Source organism: Mastacembelus armatus, chromosome 23 (assembly GCF_900324485.2).
Source record: "Mastacembelus armatus chromosome 23, fMasArm1.2, whole genome shotgun sequence".
In the NCBI taxonomy this organism is placed as follows: domain Eukaryota; kingdom Metazoa; phylum Chordata; class Actinopteri; order Synbranchiformes; family Mastacembelidae; genus Mastacembelus; species Mastacembelus armatus.
In genome coordinates this window covers 6,620,050-6,639,806 of record NC_046655.1, presented here as the reverse complement: position 1 = coordinate 6,639,806, position 19,757 = coordinate 6,620,050, and the positions used below count along the sequence as shown (strand labels likewise).

The window sequence follows — 19,757 nt, the reverse complement described above, 5'->3', positions numbered from 1 at the left end:
CTTCCTTGGCAACTCTGTTGAAGTTGGACTATTTTTTTAGATATTGACTGATCGTCGCTGGCCTAAGTCCTCCCTGCAGAGCTGATCATCTGTGAGGCTGCCGACTGGGAGAGTGAACGATGGCGTTTAGGAATAACACTGCCCTCCTCCCCAGGTAGAGGGGACCCGGGGAGACTTTCCTGCCTCGCCTGGCCTGCTGTGTACTAATAATGGGAAAACACTAATCGGTGGCTGCGTTCAGACCAGATTATGATTCGCCATCGCGTCTGGGATGGCCTGTCATTGAAGGGATTTGTTTTTTAGGCGACCTGAGGGATCATGGTGGACACGGATAAAGTTCTCCAAGAAGAAAATCTATTGAATATAATCAAAATAATCACGGACTGTTGAGTTCAACTCGGTGCGTTGTGTCCCCTTATCATTTATAAAGACTATTTCACCGGATCCACCCCAACATGTCTGCGTTTTCTGAGTTCGTCGCCCCTCCTGAATGCCCGGTTTTCGAGCCGAGTTGGGAGGAATTCTCGGATCCTTTAGGATTTATCAACAAGATCCGACCAATTGCAGAGAAAACGGGAATCTGTAAGATCCGCCCCCCGAAGGTAAACTCACATATTTTATAGAACGGGATTCAAAGTCAGGGAGGGTTTGTTTGTTTGTTGTGCTCCTGCATAGGTGTCGCTGCTTTGCGTTGGGCCTGCGTGAATTCAGAGAGAAACGACGGTACTAGTTACCATTACCCCAATAGAGGTCAAATAAGACTGGATTTCTTTGCCCCTAGTTGTGTTCAGTTTGACCTTAACTGGTCACTGCTTTCATTTGCGATGCGGGGAACAAAGTAAAGGTCAAACAAACAGTTCCTTTGTTTTTGTTTTGCTGGTGGCTAACTAAGTTACACTGATTAGCTGCGAAGATGCGACATTGGGCCACATGCAGGCCTGTCGGTACATGAACCCATGATTCTGCTTCTTCCGTGACATGTCACCAACCACCTTTGAACAGAAGTAACACAGTTTTCTAGGGGCCTTAAAGTGTGGCCAGCAGAGCAATAAGAGCCAGTCCCCAGTCCCCAACAGTTGCATATAAAAACAGCTGCTTCCTCTCAGTGCTCAGTGTCTTAGTAGTGCCAAAAGTAATTTTAGTAGCACTTCAATTGCACATATAAAAAAAATTCTTGTATATAATTTTCTGAAAGCTTGATTAATGTGACTTTTGTATAGCGGATGATTTCATTATTCAAATTAAATTCATCTTATTACCAGTTATTTTTTTATTGCTAATTTTCATACAAAGGCTTTGTGGTTTATTAAAAGGCAAACATAAAACATTGTTCCCCATTCTTTGGACATGAGTCTAAAGTGGGCGTGTGTATCATATAGTTGTAAACATGGCATTATCAATAGTGGGAATGTATTATTTCTTTAACAAACTGATATTTATGATTCAAGACATTTAAAGTCGAGCCTTGAAAGGAAGTAACATCAGCTGAAGTTCAATTCAGATGGTTTTGTCTTTGCATCAGGACTTTGAAGAAATAATGCTGCCTTAAAGTGTTGTAGGAATTCTTAAAGACACCTGATGAAAATGTCACGGTGGCATAAAAGACACCTAGCCGTACCTGTAAGGACATCCTTTATCTGTACCTAGTATCCTGTAATGGGGTTGTTTGACACTGGGCCACATGCAGGCCTACAGCCCCTGAACCCATGATTATGCTTCTTTTGTGACATGACGCCAATCACCCTAGAACATAAGTAACACTGTTTTTAAAGGGCCTTTATTTGGCCAGCAGAGCAATAGCTGCTTTGAATACACAGAGTTGCATAAAAAACAGCTGCTTCAGCTCAGTGCTCAGTGTCTAAGTAGTAGCATTGTGTTCTAACTTTACCTCAATAAATAAGTTCTGTGCACACTGCAGTTTTTTCTTGAGAAACACCAGTGTGTTCTAAGCTGCAGTGCTGCTGCTGTCATGTTCTCATTGATGTGGTCATTGTTTTCCTTTTCTCGTCTATCAGGACTGGCAGCCTCCTTTTGCCTGCGATGTACGCAACTTTCGCTTCACTCCTCGAGTACAGAGACTGAATGAACTTGAGGTGAGTTTTCCCAGAAGGTGTTTCATGCCGTCACAACAGTGATAATAATGAGTGAAGCTTGTTTCCTTATAAAGAACATGAACCTAGATAGCAGTGGAGTATGTAAACTCTGCTTTCACTCACACTGTTTTCTGTCTCACAGCTTGAATTTGTAGTGTTTTAGTTCGGTTGTCTAATGTGTAAAACAAGGCCAACAGGATAGCGCCGGTACTGGAGTTATGCAGTTTTTATGTGACCAGGGAAATATGCTTATGTATCAGAGTGCAGCCATTCAAACATAATTTTGCCTGAGGTGTTTAGTGTGCATAACAGCAGAATTTTGAGCTGCTGTATTCAGAGTCTGTCCTCTCTCTGTCTCCTGACTGACAGGCCCTCACTCGGGTTAAGCTCAACTTTCTGGATCAAATCGCAAAGTTCTGGGAGCTGCAGGGATCCAAGATTCGATTCCCTCATATAGAGAGGAAGATTTTGGACCTCTATCAGCTCAGCAAGGTAAAACTAGATCAATGTGAACTGCTGTTCTGTGTGCTTTTTTTTTTTTTTTTTTTTTTTTTTTTTTTTAGGACTATATATATACGGGTTTAGTGGATAAAAAGACATGTTACAAGATGCTTTGATGCATTCAAAAATAAGAAATAATTTGTCTGAAAAGCTATTTCAATAATTGACTTTAATTTTTTAGTGAAATTTCCTCACTTTTCACATTTGACTGTTAAGCTTTGTTTGTGTCAGTTGTGCTGCTTATTACAGACTAACAGACACCTGTGTGTGTGTGTGCGCGCGCGTGTGTGTGCGCGTGTGTGTGTGTGTGTGTGTGCGCGCGTGCGCGCGTGTGTGTTTTAGATTGTGTCATCCGAGGGCGGCTTTGAGATGGTGTGTAAGGAGAAGAGGTGGTCCAAGGTGGCAAGCCGAATGGGCTTCCCACCCGGGAAAGGCACCGGCTCACTGCTGCGCTCCCACTATGAGAGGATCCTGTACCCCTATGAGCTCTTTCAGTCCGGAGCCACGCTGACTGTGAGTGGTGCTGACAGCAGTTTGTCAAAGCCTGGAACAAAATACATTTTCCTAAAACCTGATTTCCTTTCACTCCCACTTCCATCTCCAATCAGGGCACCCAGAGACTATATGAGGAAGGAGACGATGGGGATGAAGTAGATGAGGGAGTCGGTGAGGAGGCAGTGGAGGAGGAGAAGCAAGATGAGGAGGACGAGAAGGAGAGAGATGCAGAGGATGATGCGATGCAAACCAAAGAGCGCCTTCTGCCTGAGAGACGCTCCAGGCGCCTCAAGTCTGAGGTAACAAAAAAGAAAACAGAAAAGTCACACTGGAAATGTTCATAGAGGAGACTATGAAAATTCATTTTCTCAAAAGTGTAATAAGCTCTGAGTAATTACTGTTTCTCTAGAGAGAAAACAAGGAGCCAAAAGGTCTCAAAATCTTCAGCACAAGTCCTAAGATGGTGGGCTTGGAGATTGTGTCCGCTGGTGAGGATCATTTCTGGTTGACTTGTATTTTTACATATGGCAGGAGTTTAACAGTAAAAATCAGCTGCTGCTGTGGGTATTTCTTTTCTCATATCTTTGTTTTTTTTTCCCCTTTAACCAAGACGATGGTTTCAACAAGAAGCAGCGTCACCTCAAAGCTCAGGCCTTCGCCATCAAAATGAGACCCCGCAAGGAGACCCTGGAAGTCAACTTTGTCAGTACCAGTTGTGTGGCCTGTTGGGTATTTCCTGTATTTTGGGTGACCAACATTAGCATCCCTGTCTCTTCTTTGACGCTAAACCCCACAGATCGACCTCTACCTGTGCCTGGTGTGTGGCCGTGGCGATGAGGAGGATCGGCTCCTGTTGTGCGACGGCTGTGATGACAGCTACCACACCTTCTGTCTGATCCCACCTCTGCAGGATGTGCCAAAGGGGGACTGGCGCTGCCCGAAGTGTGTTGCTGAGGTAATGCTTGCAGGCTGTCAGACCGATTTAGACTTTCAAAGAAAGTTGAAATGTTTTGATGTTTTTTGGGGTTTTCTAATGTAAAAATAACAATTGTGATGCTCAGAAATCACTTTGAGCATCTCAAGAACATTGAGCACAGATGATGTAAATTCCTCTTGGAATGAGTTTGTTGTCCATTTACCCTCTGAACAGGAGTGCAGTAAGCCCAGGGAAGCATTTGGCTTTGAGCAGGCTGTGAAGGAATACACTCTCCAGAGCTTTGGAGAGATGGCTGACCACTTTAAGTCTGACTATTTCAACATGCCCGTACATGTATGTAAAATCAGGTTTTTAAACTACAGTATTTAAACTGTTTCATGGATGTCTGATCATATGGATATCTCAGTTCTGGCACAAGAGTTTGGGATTAAAGAAATTTAACAAATTTTAGGCTTTTACAGTGAAAGCTTAAGGCTTTCATTAGTTCATTAGTTTTAGTTGTTCCCTCCAGATGGTCCCCACAGAGTTGGTGGAGAAGGAGTTCTGGCGCCTGGTCAGCAGCATCGAAGAGGATGTCATCGTAGAGTATGGAGCTGACATTAGTTCGAAGGAGGTGGGCAGTGGATTTCCCACTAGAGATGGCAAGAGGAGGCTAGTGGGAGATGAAGAGGTGAGAGGACTTGATTTTCCTCACACAATCTCCAAGAAGCGTTATAACCATCAAAGTACTTGGGATGGAGATTCCTCGAAGACACATTTTCTGGGTTATTTAATTTTTCAGACATCCACCTAATACATTCTTTAGATACATGTTTGTCTATAGATTGGACTTACATTAAAGAAAGACATGGCATTTGCCCTGAAGTGAAACAGAGCACTTTGTTTGCTGTCACGTCAGGAGTATGCCAACTCAGGCTGGAACCTGAATAACATGCCAGTGCTGGAGCAGTCGGTGCTCACCCACATCAATGTGGACATCTCAGGCATGAAGGTGCCCTGGCTCTATGTGGGCATGTGTTTCTCCTCGTTCTGCTGGCACATCGAGGACCACTGGAGTTACTCCATCAACTTTCTGCACTGGTGAGGCTTCATGGCCCTGCGTATCCTGGTGTAAACAAAATATACACTGTTAAAAAAAAGTATTGTATTATTCGTGTGAGTCTGGGGATAACAACATTTGATAAATAATGTGATTTTATACTTTCCTGTTCTCTGTTCCCCAGGGGTGAGCCGAAGACTTGGTATGGCGTCCCAGCCTCTGCAGCAGAACAGCTGGAGGCTGTAATGAAGAAGTTGGCTCCAGAGCTGTTTGACTCCCAACCTGACCTGCTCCATCAGCTGGTCACCATCATGAATCCCAATGTCCTAATGGATCACGGTGTTCCTGTATGTAGCCTGGCCCCTGGGGTTGACATTTTGTTCTGATTAGATATTGGTCATGTCAATTATTTATCACACACACATGTGTTTCCCTCCTCAGGTGTACAGGACCAATCAGTGTGCAGGGGAGTTTGTGGTGACCTTTCCCAGGGCATACCACAGCGGCTTCAACCAGGGCTACAACTTCGCAGAAGCTGTTAACTTCTGCACTGCTGACTGGGTAAGTGACAAGAAAACTAAAATAAAGGGGGTTTTTTTCAGTTGAATGTGGGCGTTAATTTTTCACACACGCCTTTCCTCAGTTGCCCATCGGTCGTCAGTGTGTGGCCCACTACAGACGGCTCCACCGTTACTGCGTCTTCTCCCACGAGGAGCTGCTGTGCAAGATGGCTGCAGATCCAGAGAGCCTCGACGTGGAACTGGCTGCTGCTGTATTCAAGGAAATGGGATATATGATTCAGGAGGAGACAAAACTGAGACAGGCTGTCGAAGAAATGGTGAGAGGAATTTCTTTTTTGAGTTGTTATTTTTGTGTAGTTATGTTGGTTATGGGTTATCTGCTTTTAAATTTATATCTTTAGTGTGTGTGGAAAATGTAAACTGCATTCTTTCTTGTTGTTCCTCACCTATAGGGGGTGCTGTCCTCAGAGCAGGAGGTTTTTGAACTGGTCCCTGACGATGAGCGCCAGTGCCACAAGTGCAAGACAACCTGCTTCCTGTCTGCACTGACCTGCTCTTGCAGCCCTGATCGTCTGGTCTGTCTTCACCACGCAGCAGATCTCTGCGACTGTCCTCTTGGCAACAAGTGTCTCCGGTATGAGGCACAATACTGGCTCAGTTAGATCCACTGAAAGAATCTCCTTACATTAGCTAGCAGTATCCTACTCCACATTTACTATCAACTACATATCTGACTGATATGCTTTAGGTATCGCTACGATCTGGAGGAGTTTCCATCTATGCTGTATGGGGTCAAGGCACGGGCACAGTCCTATGACACATGGGCAAAGAGGGTCACAGAGGCCCTAGCTGCAGACCAGAAGAACAAGAAAGGTTTTATGTAGTTGATTTACTACAACTATACAATGCTTACTTGTTGCAGAGAAGTTGTTATCATTGTTGTCATTGTTTTATGTGCCTCACAGATCTTATAGAACTTAAGGTTTTGCTGGAGGATGCAGAGGACAGGAAGTATCCTGAGAACCATGTGTTCCGTCGCCTAAGGGAGATGGTCAAAGAGGCGGAGACCTGCTCCTCTGTAGCTCAGCTGCTGCTCAGCCGCAAGCAGAGGCACAGGTCAGTGGGAAAGCAGTGTACTGATTAATCACACATCAGGAAGCAGGTTCCTGTGTGCTTACCTCTCTCTGTAATGTATAAACTGGGCATTTTTTTCCGATTTGCAAGTCTGCACTGAAGCTGATTTGTTTCAAAGGTGAACTAAGTCATCACTCTTTATCCATGTGTGCATGCAGTAGCCGTCTGCGTTCTGAGAGCAGTCGCAACCGAACCAAACTGACAGTGGACGAGCTCAAGGCCTTTGTGGACCAGCTCTACAGGCTGCCCTGCATCATCAGCCAGGCCCGACAAGTGAAAGTTAGTCCCCTCTGATCTTGCATGCTATTTTTTATTCTCTTCTCTCTTTGCCCCTTTTCTGTTATGATTATACTCCCTCCTTTTCCCTCTTTGCCTTTTCTCTCAATCTTTGTCTTTTATGTCCTTTGTCTCCAGGAGCTACTGGAGAATGTGGAGGATTTCCACGAGCGAGCCCAGGTGGCGCTGTCAGACGAGATGCCAGATTCCTCCAAGCTGCAGGCACTACTGGACCTGGGCAGTGGCCTGGACATCGAACTGCCTGAGCTGCCCCGACTCAAACAGGAGCTTCAGCAGGCCCGCTGGCTTGACGAGGTTAGCGCTTATGACACTTGCAACCTGTTTGAGTTCCCATAATGGCAATGTCATCTAACGTGCTGCCCTCACCACATCCCAGGTACATATCACCCTGGCCGAGCCCCATCGAGTCACGCTGGAGCTGATGAAGAGGCTAATAGACTCTGGGGTGGGTCTGGCTCCCCACCATGCTGTAGAGAAGGCCATGGCCGAACTGCAGGAGATCCTCACTGTCTCAGAGAGATGGGAGGATAAGGCACGTGCCTGCCTGCAGGCCAGGTAAGCCCACACATGCAGATGCAGACACACTAACACTGTTGCCACTGGTGACAATACATATTAAACATTTTAAAAATTACAAAATGTATACACACTCATGATCCCATGGTTCTCAATCCTCTACAACTCAAGGCCTAGACACAGCATGGCAACCTTGGAGAGCATTGTCTTGGAGGCTAGGAACATCCCAGCATACCTACCCAATATTTTGGCCCTCCGGGAGGCCCTGCAGAAGGCCAAGGAGTGGACTGTTAAAGTGGAGGCCATCCACAATGGCAGCAGCTTTGCCTACCTGGATCAGCTGGAGAGCCTGCTGGCCAGGGGTCGCTCTGTTCCTGTCCGGCTTGATGCGCTCGCCCAGGTGGAGTCTCAGGTGGCTGCAGCCCGAGCCTGGAGGGAGAGAACTGCACGCACCTTCCTCAAGAAGAACTCCACGTACACGCTGCTCCAGGTGGCCCCATCAGGAGAAACATTGATGTGATGCTTGTCTTTGACATTTACATTTGATTTTGTCACCAGGTCTGAAAAGATTAAAATCTGCTGTAAGCAGGACAAAAACTCAAAAAAAAAAAAACAACTTGTGCCTCTTCTTGTAGGTTCTCAGTCCTCGTGTGGACATCGGGGTCTATGGCAACAGCAAGAGCAAGAGGAAACGTGTGAAGGAGCTCATGGAGAAGGAGAGAGGAGGCTTCGACCCTGACACCCTGAGTGACCTGGAGGAGAGCCTCGAGGAGGTGCGAGACCCTTCTGCTGTTGTAGCAGCCTTCAAAGCCAAAGAGCAGAAAGAAGTGGAGGCCATCCACTCACTCCGTGCTGCCAATTTAGCTAAGATGGCCATGGCTGACCGCATTGAGGAGGTCAAGTTCTGCTTGTGTCGGAAGACGGCTAGCGGCTTCATGTTGCAGTGTGAGCTTTGTAAGGACTGGTTTCATGGAGCGTGCGTGCCTCTGCCCAAGACGGGTTCTCAGAAGAAACTGGGAGTGGGTTGGCAGGGCAATAGCAAAGACTCCAAATTCCTGTGTCCACTTTGTCAGCGGTCACGGAGACCAAGGCTAGAAACAATCCTGTCTCTGCTGGTGTCACTGCAGAAGCTGCCGGTGCGTCTGCCGGAAGGAGAGGCTCTCCAGTGTTTGACAGAGAGGGCAATGAGTTGGCAGGTTTGTGAAGATCTAACGCTTTTTAATTACCCACAATTGTTCCTTAGATAACAACCATCACCTTCTTCATTTTAAACACTCGCTGTTGACCCCTAGTAAATCCTTATACTGTTCTACCTGTCCTCCCAGGACAGAGCACGTCAGGCTCTGGCCACCGAGGAGCTGTCCTCAGCCCTGGCCAAGCTGTCAGTGCTGAGTCAGCGCATGGTGGAGCAGGCTGCGAGGGAGAAAACTGAGAAGATCATCAATGCTGAGCTGCAGAAAGCAGCTGCCAACCCTGACTTGCAGGTAACAGATGATTTGGATCATTAAAACTAGCAATCCTATTTTCCAGTGTAAATTATAGCTCCTTTAGCTTCTACTGAGGGTTTGGATGTAAATATAAAATATTTCAGAAGAGGGCACTAATATGCAAGATTGAAGTGAGAGTCTGAAATGTAAATAAATGCAAGGAAATGTCCAATTAAGGACATATACCTCTGGTGGTGACTGACGTCTCCTTAAATAAAAGAAACATTTTACATTGAATGTTTGTGTGTCTGTACTCCTCTCCTCTGAAGGGCCACATCCAGACTTTTCAGCAGTCAGGTTTCAGCAGAGCCACTTCACCTCGCCAGTCTGTGGATTACGATGACGAGGAGACAGACTCCGACGAGGACATCAGGGAAACCTACGGTTATGACATGAAAGTATGTGAGGCAGCAGAAGGTTGGCTGTAACTCAGCAATGATGTCTAAGTCCCATGTCAGCAAACAGCATTTTTTAAAACTAATTCTTCCCTCTCTGCGGCTCTGTTTTTGTTGCAGGACCCAGGTGAAGTGAAGCCCTACCTGTTCTGTGACGAGGAGATTCCTGTTAAGTCAGAAGAGGTGGTCAGTCACATGTGGCCAGCTGCCACACCTTCATTCTGCGCTGAACACGCCTACTCATCAGCATCCAAGTCATGTGTGCAAAGTGAGGCCCAGTTCACTTACTAATTTTTTTAAAAATAAATGCCTTTGTCATCTCATACTCATAATTCCTTGTCAGACCTAGGTACACCCAGAAAGCAGCCCAGGAAGACCCCTCTGGTCCCTCGCAGCCTGGAGCCGCCCGTGCTTGAGCTGTCCCCGCAAGCTAAGGCCCAGCTGGAGGAGCTGATGATGCTGGGAGACCTGCTGGAAGTGTCCTTGGATGAGACCCAGCACATCTGGAGAATCCTGCAGGCCACACACCCGCCCTCTGAGGAGAGATTTCTGCAGGTCATGGAGGTAGGGAGGTCATTTATTACACAACCTGATTTCTCAGCTGGACCTCACCACAACAAGGCTGGACAGAGATTATATACTGGGATTGTGTTTAATGAATATATAGAGGTCAAGTTAAATAAAAACATGCTTACATCAAGGTCAGAAATAGAGATAGAAACTGTTATTTCCTTTGGTCTTTATAGCCTGATGACTCTCTGATGGAGAAGCCTCTGAAGATTAAGCTTAAAGATTCAGAGAAGAAGAGGAAACGGAAGTTAGAAAGAGCTGAGCACCACCACATGCTGATGGCCACTGCCGGTGGAGCCTCAGTGATGGGTGAAATGCGACCAGCCAAGTCCAAAGAACTGAAAAGGGTCAGCCTGGAGCTTGGCCTGGGTGGGAAACCCAAGAAGAAGAAACTCAAGCTTAACCTGGACAAGAACCGAGAGATGAAGCAGCTGGCCAAACGTCTGGCCAAGGAGGAGAAGGAAAGGAAGAGGAAGGAGAAGGCTGCTGCTAAGGCAGAAGCCATAAGGGAGGGACTGGAGAAGAGGAAGGAGAAGAAGATTCTCGACATCCCTTCCAAGTATGACTGGTCTGGAGCCGAGGACTCCAATGATGAGAATGCTGTGTGCGCAGCAAAGAACTGCCAGAGACCCTGTAAAGATAAGGTGAGGACTCACCGTATTAAATATTGTGATTTGGTCATTATCATTTCTGCCAGAACAATTAATCTTGGTGTGTTTCTCTAGGTGGACTGGGTGCAGTGCGACGGCGGCTGTGACGAGTGGTTCCACCAGGTGTGCGTGGGAGTGTCATGCGAAATGGCGGAGAATGAAGACTACATCTGCGTGGACTGCTCCCGGAAGGCCACCGGGGCAGGCGGCGTGGTGACCGTGGAGGAGGTGGCGGAGGAGAGCGTCGTCGTGCTGGCGACGTGCGGCGGCAGCGCACAGAGTTTGTCCTCATCCTCTATTGTGGCCTCATGGCCTCACCCATCCTCCACCTCTCACCTCAACCCAGCAGTCTCACAACACCAGCAGCATCAACAAGAGCCCCAGCAGGGCAGTTAGCACTAAAACGGGTCTAGGACTGAGTTTGAAAACTGTACCTCACACAATGTGCATAACACAGAATGCAGTACCCAGGCTAGTGGACTTTACAGCACCTGAGGAAAAGAACAACTCATAGTAATTAGATCTGCAAGACAGGGGAAGGGAAGGCTCCAACTTTGACCCCTCTGCTCCACCAATGACACCTCTCTCCAAGATGTGCTAAAACAGTTGTTAGTGCACAGACAAGATTTATTCCTCATACCACAGTTTTAGGTGTAGAAACATCTACAAACTACTTTCCGGTCCTCTCTTTCTCTGCTGTAACAAGCCATTGGCCCACTTACAGTCAAACAAACACCCTCTCACTAGTGTTCAGCTCAATCACGCACATAAACAGATATGTTCCCAGTCATGTTTTACAGGACATCCTGAACCTCTGCCTGACCCGCTGGACAGTAACATCTCAATATGTAGGACTCCCAACTAGGAAAAAAAACAAATGGTTGTAATGTAGTGGAACTATTTATAATGTACATAACTTTTAAGCAATTAAACAAATGGATTGTGGCTTTTTTTTTTGTTTTCTCACCTTTATTAAACTCTTCCTAGTCAAATGATTGAGAATTGTGATCCTTCTTTGAGTGAGTTTGTCTTTTTTCAGTATAAGTGCAACATCCCTAGGAGCTCAACAGCAGTTTATGTCCATATGATTAAGAGGCTGATTGAGTGAGTTGCAAGATAACATTGTCTGTGTTACTCATTAACTCAATTAGCAGTAAGGTGTGGTTGGATGCTGTGGTCAGGAATATGACTGGCTGTGGGTGGGGGGCTGTGGGTTGTGCTAATGTTCCTGTCTCAGCTAAGTCAAAGGTGGCGTGAACTGACCTCAGCTGCTTTAGCTTCCATCTGAGTGAGTCACCCCTGTCACTGAAGATAGCATTAGGAATATACAAGATTACACCACATTTGACCTGTTTTTGTATCTCATCCCATTAGAACTTCACCACCTGGTGTTGTTGCGTCAACTCTACTGGCTGATGTATTGAGTGGACTGAAACTGGTCTTAACACCAGCACTGCACTTATCTCTTATGTCAGAGCCCAGCACTGATAGAGGCCACAGAAGGCACACACTGATCTATATATGGGCCACTGCAGCTGAAACTGACACAAACTCATTGTGTGTCTGGACTCTCGTGTTGCGCCTTATTTTAACTGTGGGGCTGGGGTAGGTGATGAAGTCTGATTTCTGGAGGGGGGAAGGCGCAGGGAGAGAAAGAGGAGGCTGGCTTAAGTTTAGCTTTACAAACCCCCGCCCTTCCCTGGAGTCATGTTAAATATTATAACGTGAGCTTTTTTTTACAGATAAACCTCCAGACGACTTCGGTCTTGAAACGTGAGTTACAGAGAACGCTGCAATGAAAGGTAATACATGCATGCCAACATTTTCCCAATTGGATGTTTAGGACATTTTTCAGTGCAATTCAAATTGTTTTCAGTTCATTTAGTACATAGTGTCTGAAATGGATCTATACAAAGCTCAGCATGATTGTTTATTTTTGTGGCAAATCTGTAGAAATTTAGAATAAGTGACATGTATAGACCTTTTCTTTATGCCCACTATGTTTTCAACAGTTAGTGTCTTTGCTTAATGAGAACAGGGAAATAAAGTCCAATTCAGCCAACTGCCAACCAGCTTCTCAAACCTGCTGCAGTCCTCCTCCTCGTCTATGTCTGAATTGTAGGAGAAGCTGTCAAAACGGGACTTTCCAATGGCACAAGCCAATCCAAGGACCCGCTGCCCACCTCAGTGGAGAAGATGGAGGAGCGGGGCCAGTGGAGCAACAAGGTAGAGTTTATCCTGTCGGTCGCCGGCTCCATCATCGGCCTGGGCAACGTGTGGCGCTTCCCTTACCTCTGCTACAAGAACGGAGGAGGTGAGTGGGAGATGAGGTGTGCATGACAGCATGTCAGGAACATGCTTAATGAATTCTGTACTACCATGATGCACTTTTACTATAAACCGTGTGCACTAACTGATTAGAGTAGACATTTGATATGAAACTTCTGATTCAAGTAAACACATTCAGAAACTACATATCAATTGCAAATCTCAGCTTTAGACTCACTTTGTCTCAGGTCAAAGAAAGAAGGACACATGTATACGTTTGGACATGCTTGTGTAGCTGCTAAATTCAATGCCCCCTCTCTACCCCTCCATGGGGCAGCAGGGTCAGGGTTCACTCTGCTGCCCCATGGAGGGGTAGAGAGGGGCAGGTTTCAGGACCGAATGAGGTCAGACAGCTGTTGTTGCTCCTTGCTCACAGCAGCTATCCCTGCAGAGAGGCAGATATTTGAGCAGGCCAAACATCCTCGGCCACCCAACAGGCCGTCGCCACAAAAAGCTGAAGCAAAATTATTATATTGTCCATAGAAATGCTACAACTATGATTTATGTTCAGTATTTCTGTTTGGGTTGCATGTTTGGTGCCTCTTTTTGCACGATTGGATAGCTATAACCCAGAATATTTTACTTTCTCCCCACTTAGGTGCTTTTCTCATCCCCTACCTGATCTTCTTATTCACCTGTGGTGTCCCTGTCTTCTTCCTCGAGACGGCCCTGGGCCAGTACACCAGCGAGGGGGGCATTACTTGTTGGAGAAAAATCAGTCCCTTGTTTGAAGGTAAGGAGGACAGAAGCATCACCTTGAGCCATGGATGGAGCTCACTGAAAGGGGACAGACTCAGAGGTCCCTGGGGTTACAGCAAAACCATTCCAGACAAAACAATCATAAGAATGACCAATAAAAAATATGCCAAACTATTGCAAAATACTTAAAGACCTGCAAAGACATTCCAAAAGCTCTCTGAGGCAACAACCAAGTAGATTTACTAGCTGAAAATCATTGACATTGTTACTGATTATTATTTGTAGCATGTTCCATGTCTTAAAATGTGATTTCTACAGGTCTTGGCTATGGTACCCAGGTGATAGTAACCCTGCTGAACTTCTACTACATTGTGGTTCTGGCCTGGGGGATTTTCTACCTGTCCTTCTCCTTCTCACGGGACCTGGCCTGGTCATCCTGCAACAACACATGGAATACAGGTACAGAGTGTGCATCAAAATGCAATAGATGCTCTGAACGATGTCTTAAATACATGTAGGATTCCTCCATTTTGTTCTTTTCCTACAGTAAACTGTGTAGAGTTTCAGAGGAGGAGCACCTCAATCAACACAACGAGCAACCTAAACACCACCTCTCCTGTCATGGAGTTCTGGGAGTGAGTTTTCAGATCTCCTAACCTAATGATACATGACTTCTATAATAATGATGGTGATACCAGATTTGTGTTTCTTTCCTGTCTCTGCAGGAGGAGAGCATTGAGGATTTCCCCAGGCATCGACCACATGGGCTCTCTGAACTGGGACCTGGCGCTGTGTCTGTTCATCGCCTGGGTCATGTGCTACTTCTGCATCTGGAAGGGGGTGAAATCCACAGGAAAGGTGGGTCACAGGAAATTCAGAGTCTTATCCTAGTCTGCATCCTAGTGACGTAGTGAACACACCAGGTGAAACACTTGGAATGTTTTTTTTTTTTGCTACTTAGTCATCACTGTTTGTGTCTGTACAGGTGGTCTACTTCACTGCAACCTTCCCCTATCTGATGCTCACTGTGCTGTTAATCAGAGGCCTAACGCTGCCTGGTGCTGGCATCGGCATCCAGTTCTACCTCTACCCTGACTTGGGACGACTGGCAGACCCACAGGTACCATCATCTCTCACAAAGAAGTAAACCTTTTCATTAATGGAGTGTATGTATCTATGATGACGCTGTGATTAACCTAAAGCAGTTCAGACAAAAGCATCTCTCCCCCCAAAATGGCAAAATCCCAACATATGGGTGTTTGTGTGTGAATTTGGTGTTCTGTTCCCTGTGGGTGAGCGCGCAGCAGGTGCAGGTATCCCATGGTTCTCTGCTGGGAAGCCCAGTTTCTGCTGGGTCCATCTGCTCTCTATGAAAGAGGCAGAGACCACAGGGATCAAAAACAGGGCCAGGACACCACTGGGACTGTAAACACAAGCTCCACCAAGATTGATCCGCAGACAGTCCGTCAACGAAGCTTCTCCGCTATGTGAGGACGAGAGAGACTTTTAACTGGCTCTGGCTCAGCTCAGACTAGCAGTTTCTCTCAGGGTCCATACGTTAGCATTTCAGAATTTCTGTTGTTATCTTATCATGTCTATCTGGTTGAGTCCTGCCACAGTTTTCCTTATCAAAGGGGTCAAAGTAACAGCTCCAGATTACGACTGACAGGTCATTTATTTATTCTCACATAAGAAAGAGTCTGTTTTAAATGGACCTGTGACGAAAAATAACCGATTTTGATTCTGTCACAGATGCTGCACCTTTTATATGTGTGGAAGGTTGGATACTCAACAGTGTTGAGGCGCAAGACCAACAACAATTCTATTAGTTTACTACTATTGTGCAACTGCATTAGTCAATGATTATACATGCAAAAACTTGAATCTTTAAAAGTTTCTGTTGTGTTAGGTGTGGATGGATGCTGGCACCCAGATCTTCTTCTCCTATGCCATCTGTTTAGGGTCTCTGACAGCTCTGGGCAGCTACAACAAATACAACAATAACTGCTACAGGTATGTAACCTAAACCCTACCTGTGTGTGTTATCAGATACACAGGAATTTCTTTTTAAGATCGTGTTAACTAAAGTCAGAAGTATGGTTGTTTCATAGCCTTTGATTAAAAACAGCTATCTTCTGTTATCATCATAACAACTTTGTCTTGAAACTCCGCTCCCTGCTGCAGAGACTGCCTGGCGCTGTGCTTTCTGAACAGCGGCACCAGCTTCGTGGCAGGCTTTGCAATCTTCTCCATCCTCGGTTTCATGTCATATGAACAGAATGTTCCGATATCAGAAGTGGCAGAGTCTGGTGAGGTTTGCATACGTGGCAATAGAATAGCAACAATAATCAGTTTCTTTATCCTCAGTCTGGTATTTAGGGTGTGATTTGAAGTTTTCAGTTTAGATTTCCTTCCTCGTCTGTGTACAGGTCCTGGCCTGGCTTTCATAGCTTACCCCCGTGCTGTGACCATGATGCCCTTCTCTCCTCTGTGGGCCGCCCTCTTCTTTATCATGATTGTTTTTCTGGGGTTGGACAGCCAGGTAGAAAGTCCCTCACTAACATAGGTTAATGAACACTTGTTGATGATGACACAGATTACTGAGCAAATAATGTGTGTCCTCAATTGTGTCTTGAGTCAAAACAGGCATTTTCGAATCATTTAAAATCTCATTTGAAGAATTTGAAATGGTATTTTTTTCTCATGTTGTTTTTGGAGTGTAAGTTTTACTAAATGGGTGTTAACCTTTCCTTTGTTATTCCTGACAAATATGAAGTGTGTCATTCCTTGTTGTTTGCTTGCCACTCGCCATTTTTTTCCCCATCTCATCTGATCAGTTTGTGTGTGTCGAGAGCCTCGTGACGGCGATAGTCGACATGTACCCCGCCGTGTTTCGCCGTAAAAACCGCAGGGAGCTCTTCCTGTTAGCCGTCGTCCTCTTCTCCTTCCTCATGGGCCTCATCATGTTGATGGAGGTAAGGGTCACACTCTGGGACCATACACAGATGCACACACAAAGATCTGCAAGCATAAACCTGCGTTTCACTGCAAAATCGTACAGAAACAATAACAAGAATGCCACAATTTTTTTACATTCTGTTTCTTAAAAATGTTACATTTTAACATATAAGGTGTTTTTCCTCATTATATTTGTTCTAGCAGGATGATGAACATCCCATGACATTAACTATGTCCACTGAAACTCTAATTACATTAGTTTTATACACACATAGGTCGGTTCAAGCTGTTGCTGGGTTGAGGGTTGCACCTGGTGTTTGGATGCTTTGTTCTGCTGAAGTGAACTCTTACAGAGTCCAACATAGTTGACATGGTTTCACCTCTGCACAGCTGGAAACATGAATGCTCTGCAGAGGTGTCAACAAGTCATCATTTTGTAAGTACAAGCAAGTCAAAGGGTTTGTGCAAGACGCCTCAGGTAAGTCTCAAGTGGTGTTATGCAGTGCTCCTAGTCTTCAGTCATGTCTGAAGTCTCAGGTAGTGTAGGCATTTTACATTTTGGTGCTCCAGTAGACTTGTTGTATCCACATGAAATGCATGGCTCACATCATCACGCCCCCTCAGCAGTGTGTCCACTTAGTCTGTAGTAACAATACATCAATATAGTAATGTATTGTTGAACTCTATACATGTCTTTGTAGGCCACAAACAATATGCACAAAACATTATAATGAAGCCAGATAAGTGAGATACATGTAAGTCATGAACTTATTTCACCTACATTTCTAGTAAGAAGATCATAGTGGGTGGGTTTAATTTGAAAACAAATGGGTTAAGACTAAACAGGTATAAATTTGCCTCAATGCTTTGTACCTCTCTCTCTATAGGGGGGCATGTATGTCTTCCAGCTCTTTGATTACTATGCAGCCAGTGGCATGTGTCTTCTCTTCATGTCCATCTTTGAGACAGTCTGCATTGCATGGGTCTATGGTAAGAGTATTTGACCTGATTACTGGCAGACATTCAGCTACAAACTGTAAGGCACAGCGCACTAAGAAATGTTTTCGCTGTGTTTTTCCAGGTGCAGATCGCTTCTACGACAACATTGAGGACATGATTGGCTACCGTCCAGGACCTTACATCAAGTACTGTTGGTTGTTCTTCACCCCAGCCACTTGCATTGTGAGAATCAACAAACTAATTACATAGCATCGTGGCTTTCCATAAATGTCGAAGACCAAACACAACCAAGGCCTTCACTCCTTGCAGAAATTAAAAGATACAGTTTTTTTTTCTTCTTCACCTACAGTAATATTTGTCTACTTGTCTCATCAGGGTACTTTTGCCTTCTCCCTCATCAAATACACTCCTCTTAAGTACAACAATGTGTATGTGTACCCATGGTGGGGTTATGTTATTGGGTGGTTGCTGGCTCTCTCCTCCATGGTCTGCATTCCTCTTTGGATGGCATACAAGATTGGCACCACCCAGGGGACACTCCGAGAGGTAACGAAAATCTGTAAAGCACTAAAGCAGAAGCTGTTGTCAGATTTATCTTATGCTATATGTTATACACAATCATTTTGGATTATATGTTTAGCTTTAAAGCGTCTACTTTACGTATGACTGTTTTAGTTACAGTATTATTGTCCTATGTCTTATGTGTATTATGTCTGAATGTGATGTAGAAACTAAATATATACACTGAAATAGTTTATTTATTTATTATTATATATATAGCGCATCCAACTGCTCATCACACCATCTGAAGATTTACCCAAAACCAAGAGGGATCAGGAGAGGTTACTTGCCATCTTTGCTCCTGAAGGCGATGGCACCATGACGAGAAATGACTACTTTCCTGTCACAGAGAGAGACTCCAACTTTTGAGGCCTCCTGTGGTGACATGTATGGGAGAGACATATGGGATTAGGTTCTGTGTTTGACTTGCTGCATCCTTTCTCCACCATATCGTTCACTGCAGGGAAACATACAAGACACCAACACATAATCTACTTTAATACATATTTGGAGGACTCAGGAGATTAAAAGCCTTTAATGCTGGGTGTGACACTGCCTGTAGATTTCAGGGATGTCAGGAATGTGATGTAAGAAGAATAAAGAAAAATAAATTAAAAGGTAGTTCGTCATTTATTGGAGTTATTATTAATGATATTTGAAATGGCATTTTCAGGTATGATTATTTTGGAAAGAGACAGGCTCCACTGAAACTTTGGAAGTAAATGTTTTAACCTGAGTACTAAGGATGAATATAAGATAAAATGGCAAAATTAGTAATAAGACAGCTTAAGCATTTCATATTGGTGAAATGTTTGAGCCTCTCGTCCGAATTGGCTCCAGCCCCCCACATGCAACCCTTGATAGGATAAGCAGTATAACGAATGGATGAAATGTATTATTATAAGTGATTGAGCAAAATTTCCTTTTTTACTTACCAGAAATAAATATTATGTTTTATGAAATGACTGTGTAATGAAAATATAGAATGCCAGTGAAAATCGTAGCATTTCGATAGCTTTAGCACTAACACAGTATAATGGAGTTTGCATTTTGTACTGTATCATAATATAACTGTACAAATAAATGTGGGTCTTGTATGTATGTTTTTAAATAAATAAAAACAATAATAGATAAAAATGTGTCATTTCTTCTCTGTGTTTGAGAAGTTATTAGGGTATTACAGTATGTTCAAATTCATAACAGAAATTCCTCATTACAAACTGTAAGCATTGAATTTGAAAGGCATTAGGATTTAACAAACAGGGAGACGCTAAAAAAAGATGCAATTAAGTTGCATTATGAGACAACACTAGGACCTATGGACAGGCAATACTAACTTTCTATAGTATAACTTTACATTATTGATTGTGCCATATTTTAGACTACTCAGAACTAATTCTCACAATCAAAACCCAAACTCAAAACCCATCATAACATCCTTACATGTTATAGGTGCTGTGCTTCTGGTACTGTCTTACTTATTAAAATAGTTATTAATCATTAGGCCTATTATTAACTAATGTCAGATTTTGCAAGGTGTTAATTTTGCAAATGTGCCACACATGTAAAAGAAATGTAGTTGAAAAGCAAATACAGCTGCTGCCTGTTCTGACTGT

The 19,757-nt window shown here is 44.5% G+C and overlaps 2 protein-coding genes across 2 annotated transcripts; both read left to right on the top strand.

Moving 5' to 3' along the window:
* Positions 1-426: 426 nt before the first annotated feature.
* Positions 427-11,630, top strand: kdm5a (lysine demethylase 5A). The gene is made up of 28 exons (XM_026327033.2): positions 427-602; positions 2,016-2,093; positions 2,463-2,585; positions 2,937-3,107; positions 3,203-3,388; positions 3,499-3,577; positions 3,700-3,791; positions 3,886-4,044; positions 4,240-4,359; positions 4,538-4,696; positions 4,925-5,106; positions 5,250-5,412; positions 5,507-5,626; positions 5,709-5,903; positions 6,039-6,220; positions 6,335-6,459; positions 6,552-6,702; positions 6,879-6,999; positions 7,135-7,311; positions 7,394-7,572; positions 7,705-8,023; positions 8,169-8,729; positions 8,859-9,017; positions 9,290-9,418; positions 9,536-9,683; positions 9,759-9,979; positions 10,162-10,629; positions 10,711-11,630. The coding sequence occupies exons 1-28, from the start codon at positions 456-458 to the stop codon at positions 11,029-11,031; spliced, it is 5,235 nt and encodes a 1,744-aa protein (XP_026182818.1). The 5' UTR covers positions 427-455; the 3' UTR covers positions 11,032-11,630.
* Positions 11,631-12,400: 770 nt separating this feature from the next.
* LOC113142173 (sodium- and chloride-dependent GABA transporter 2-like) lies at positions 12,401-19,170 on the top strand. The gene is made up of 15 exons (XM_026327034.1): positions 12,401-12,437; positions 12,758-12,949; positions 13,562-13,696; positions 13,981-14,121; positions 14,210-14,297; positions 14,388-14,520; positions 14,648-14,782; positions 15,572-15,675; positions 15,847-15,971; positions 16,092-16,204; positions 16,500-16,637; positions 17,508-17,610; positions 17,702-17,802; positions 17,956-18,126; positions 18,361-19,170. The coding sequence occupies exons 1-15, from the start codon at positions 12,431-12,433 to the stop codon at positions 18,508-18,510; spliced, it is 1,836 nt and encodes a 611-aa protein (XP_026182819.1). The 5' UTR covers positions 12,401-12,430; the 3' UTR covers positions 18,511-19,170.
* The last annotated feature ends 587 nt before the right edge of the window (positions 19,171-19,757 follow it).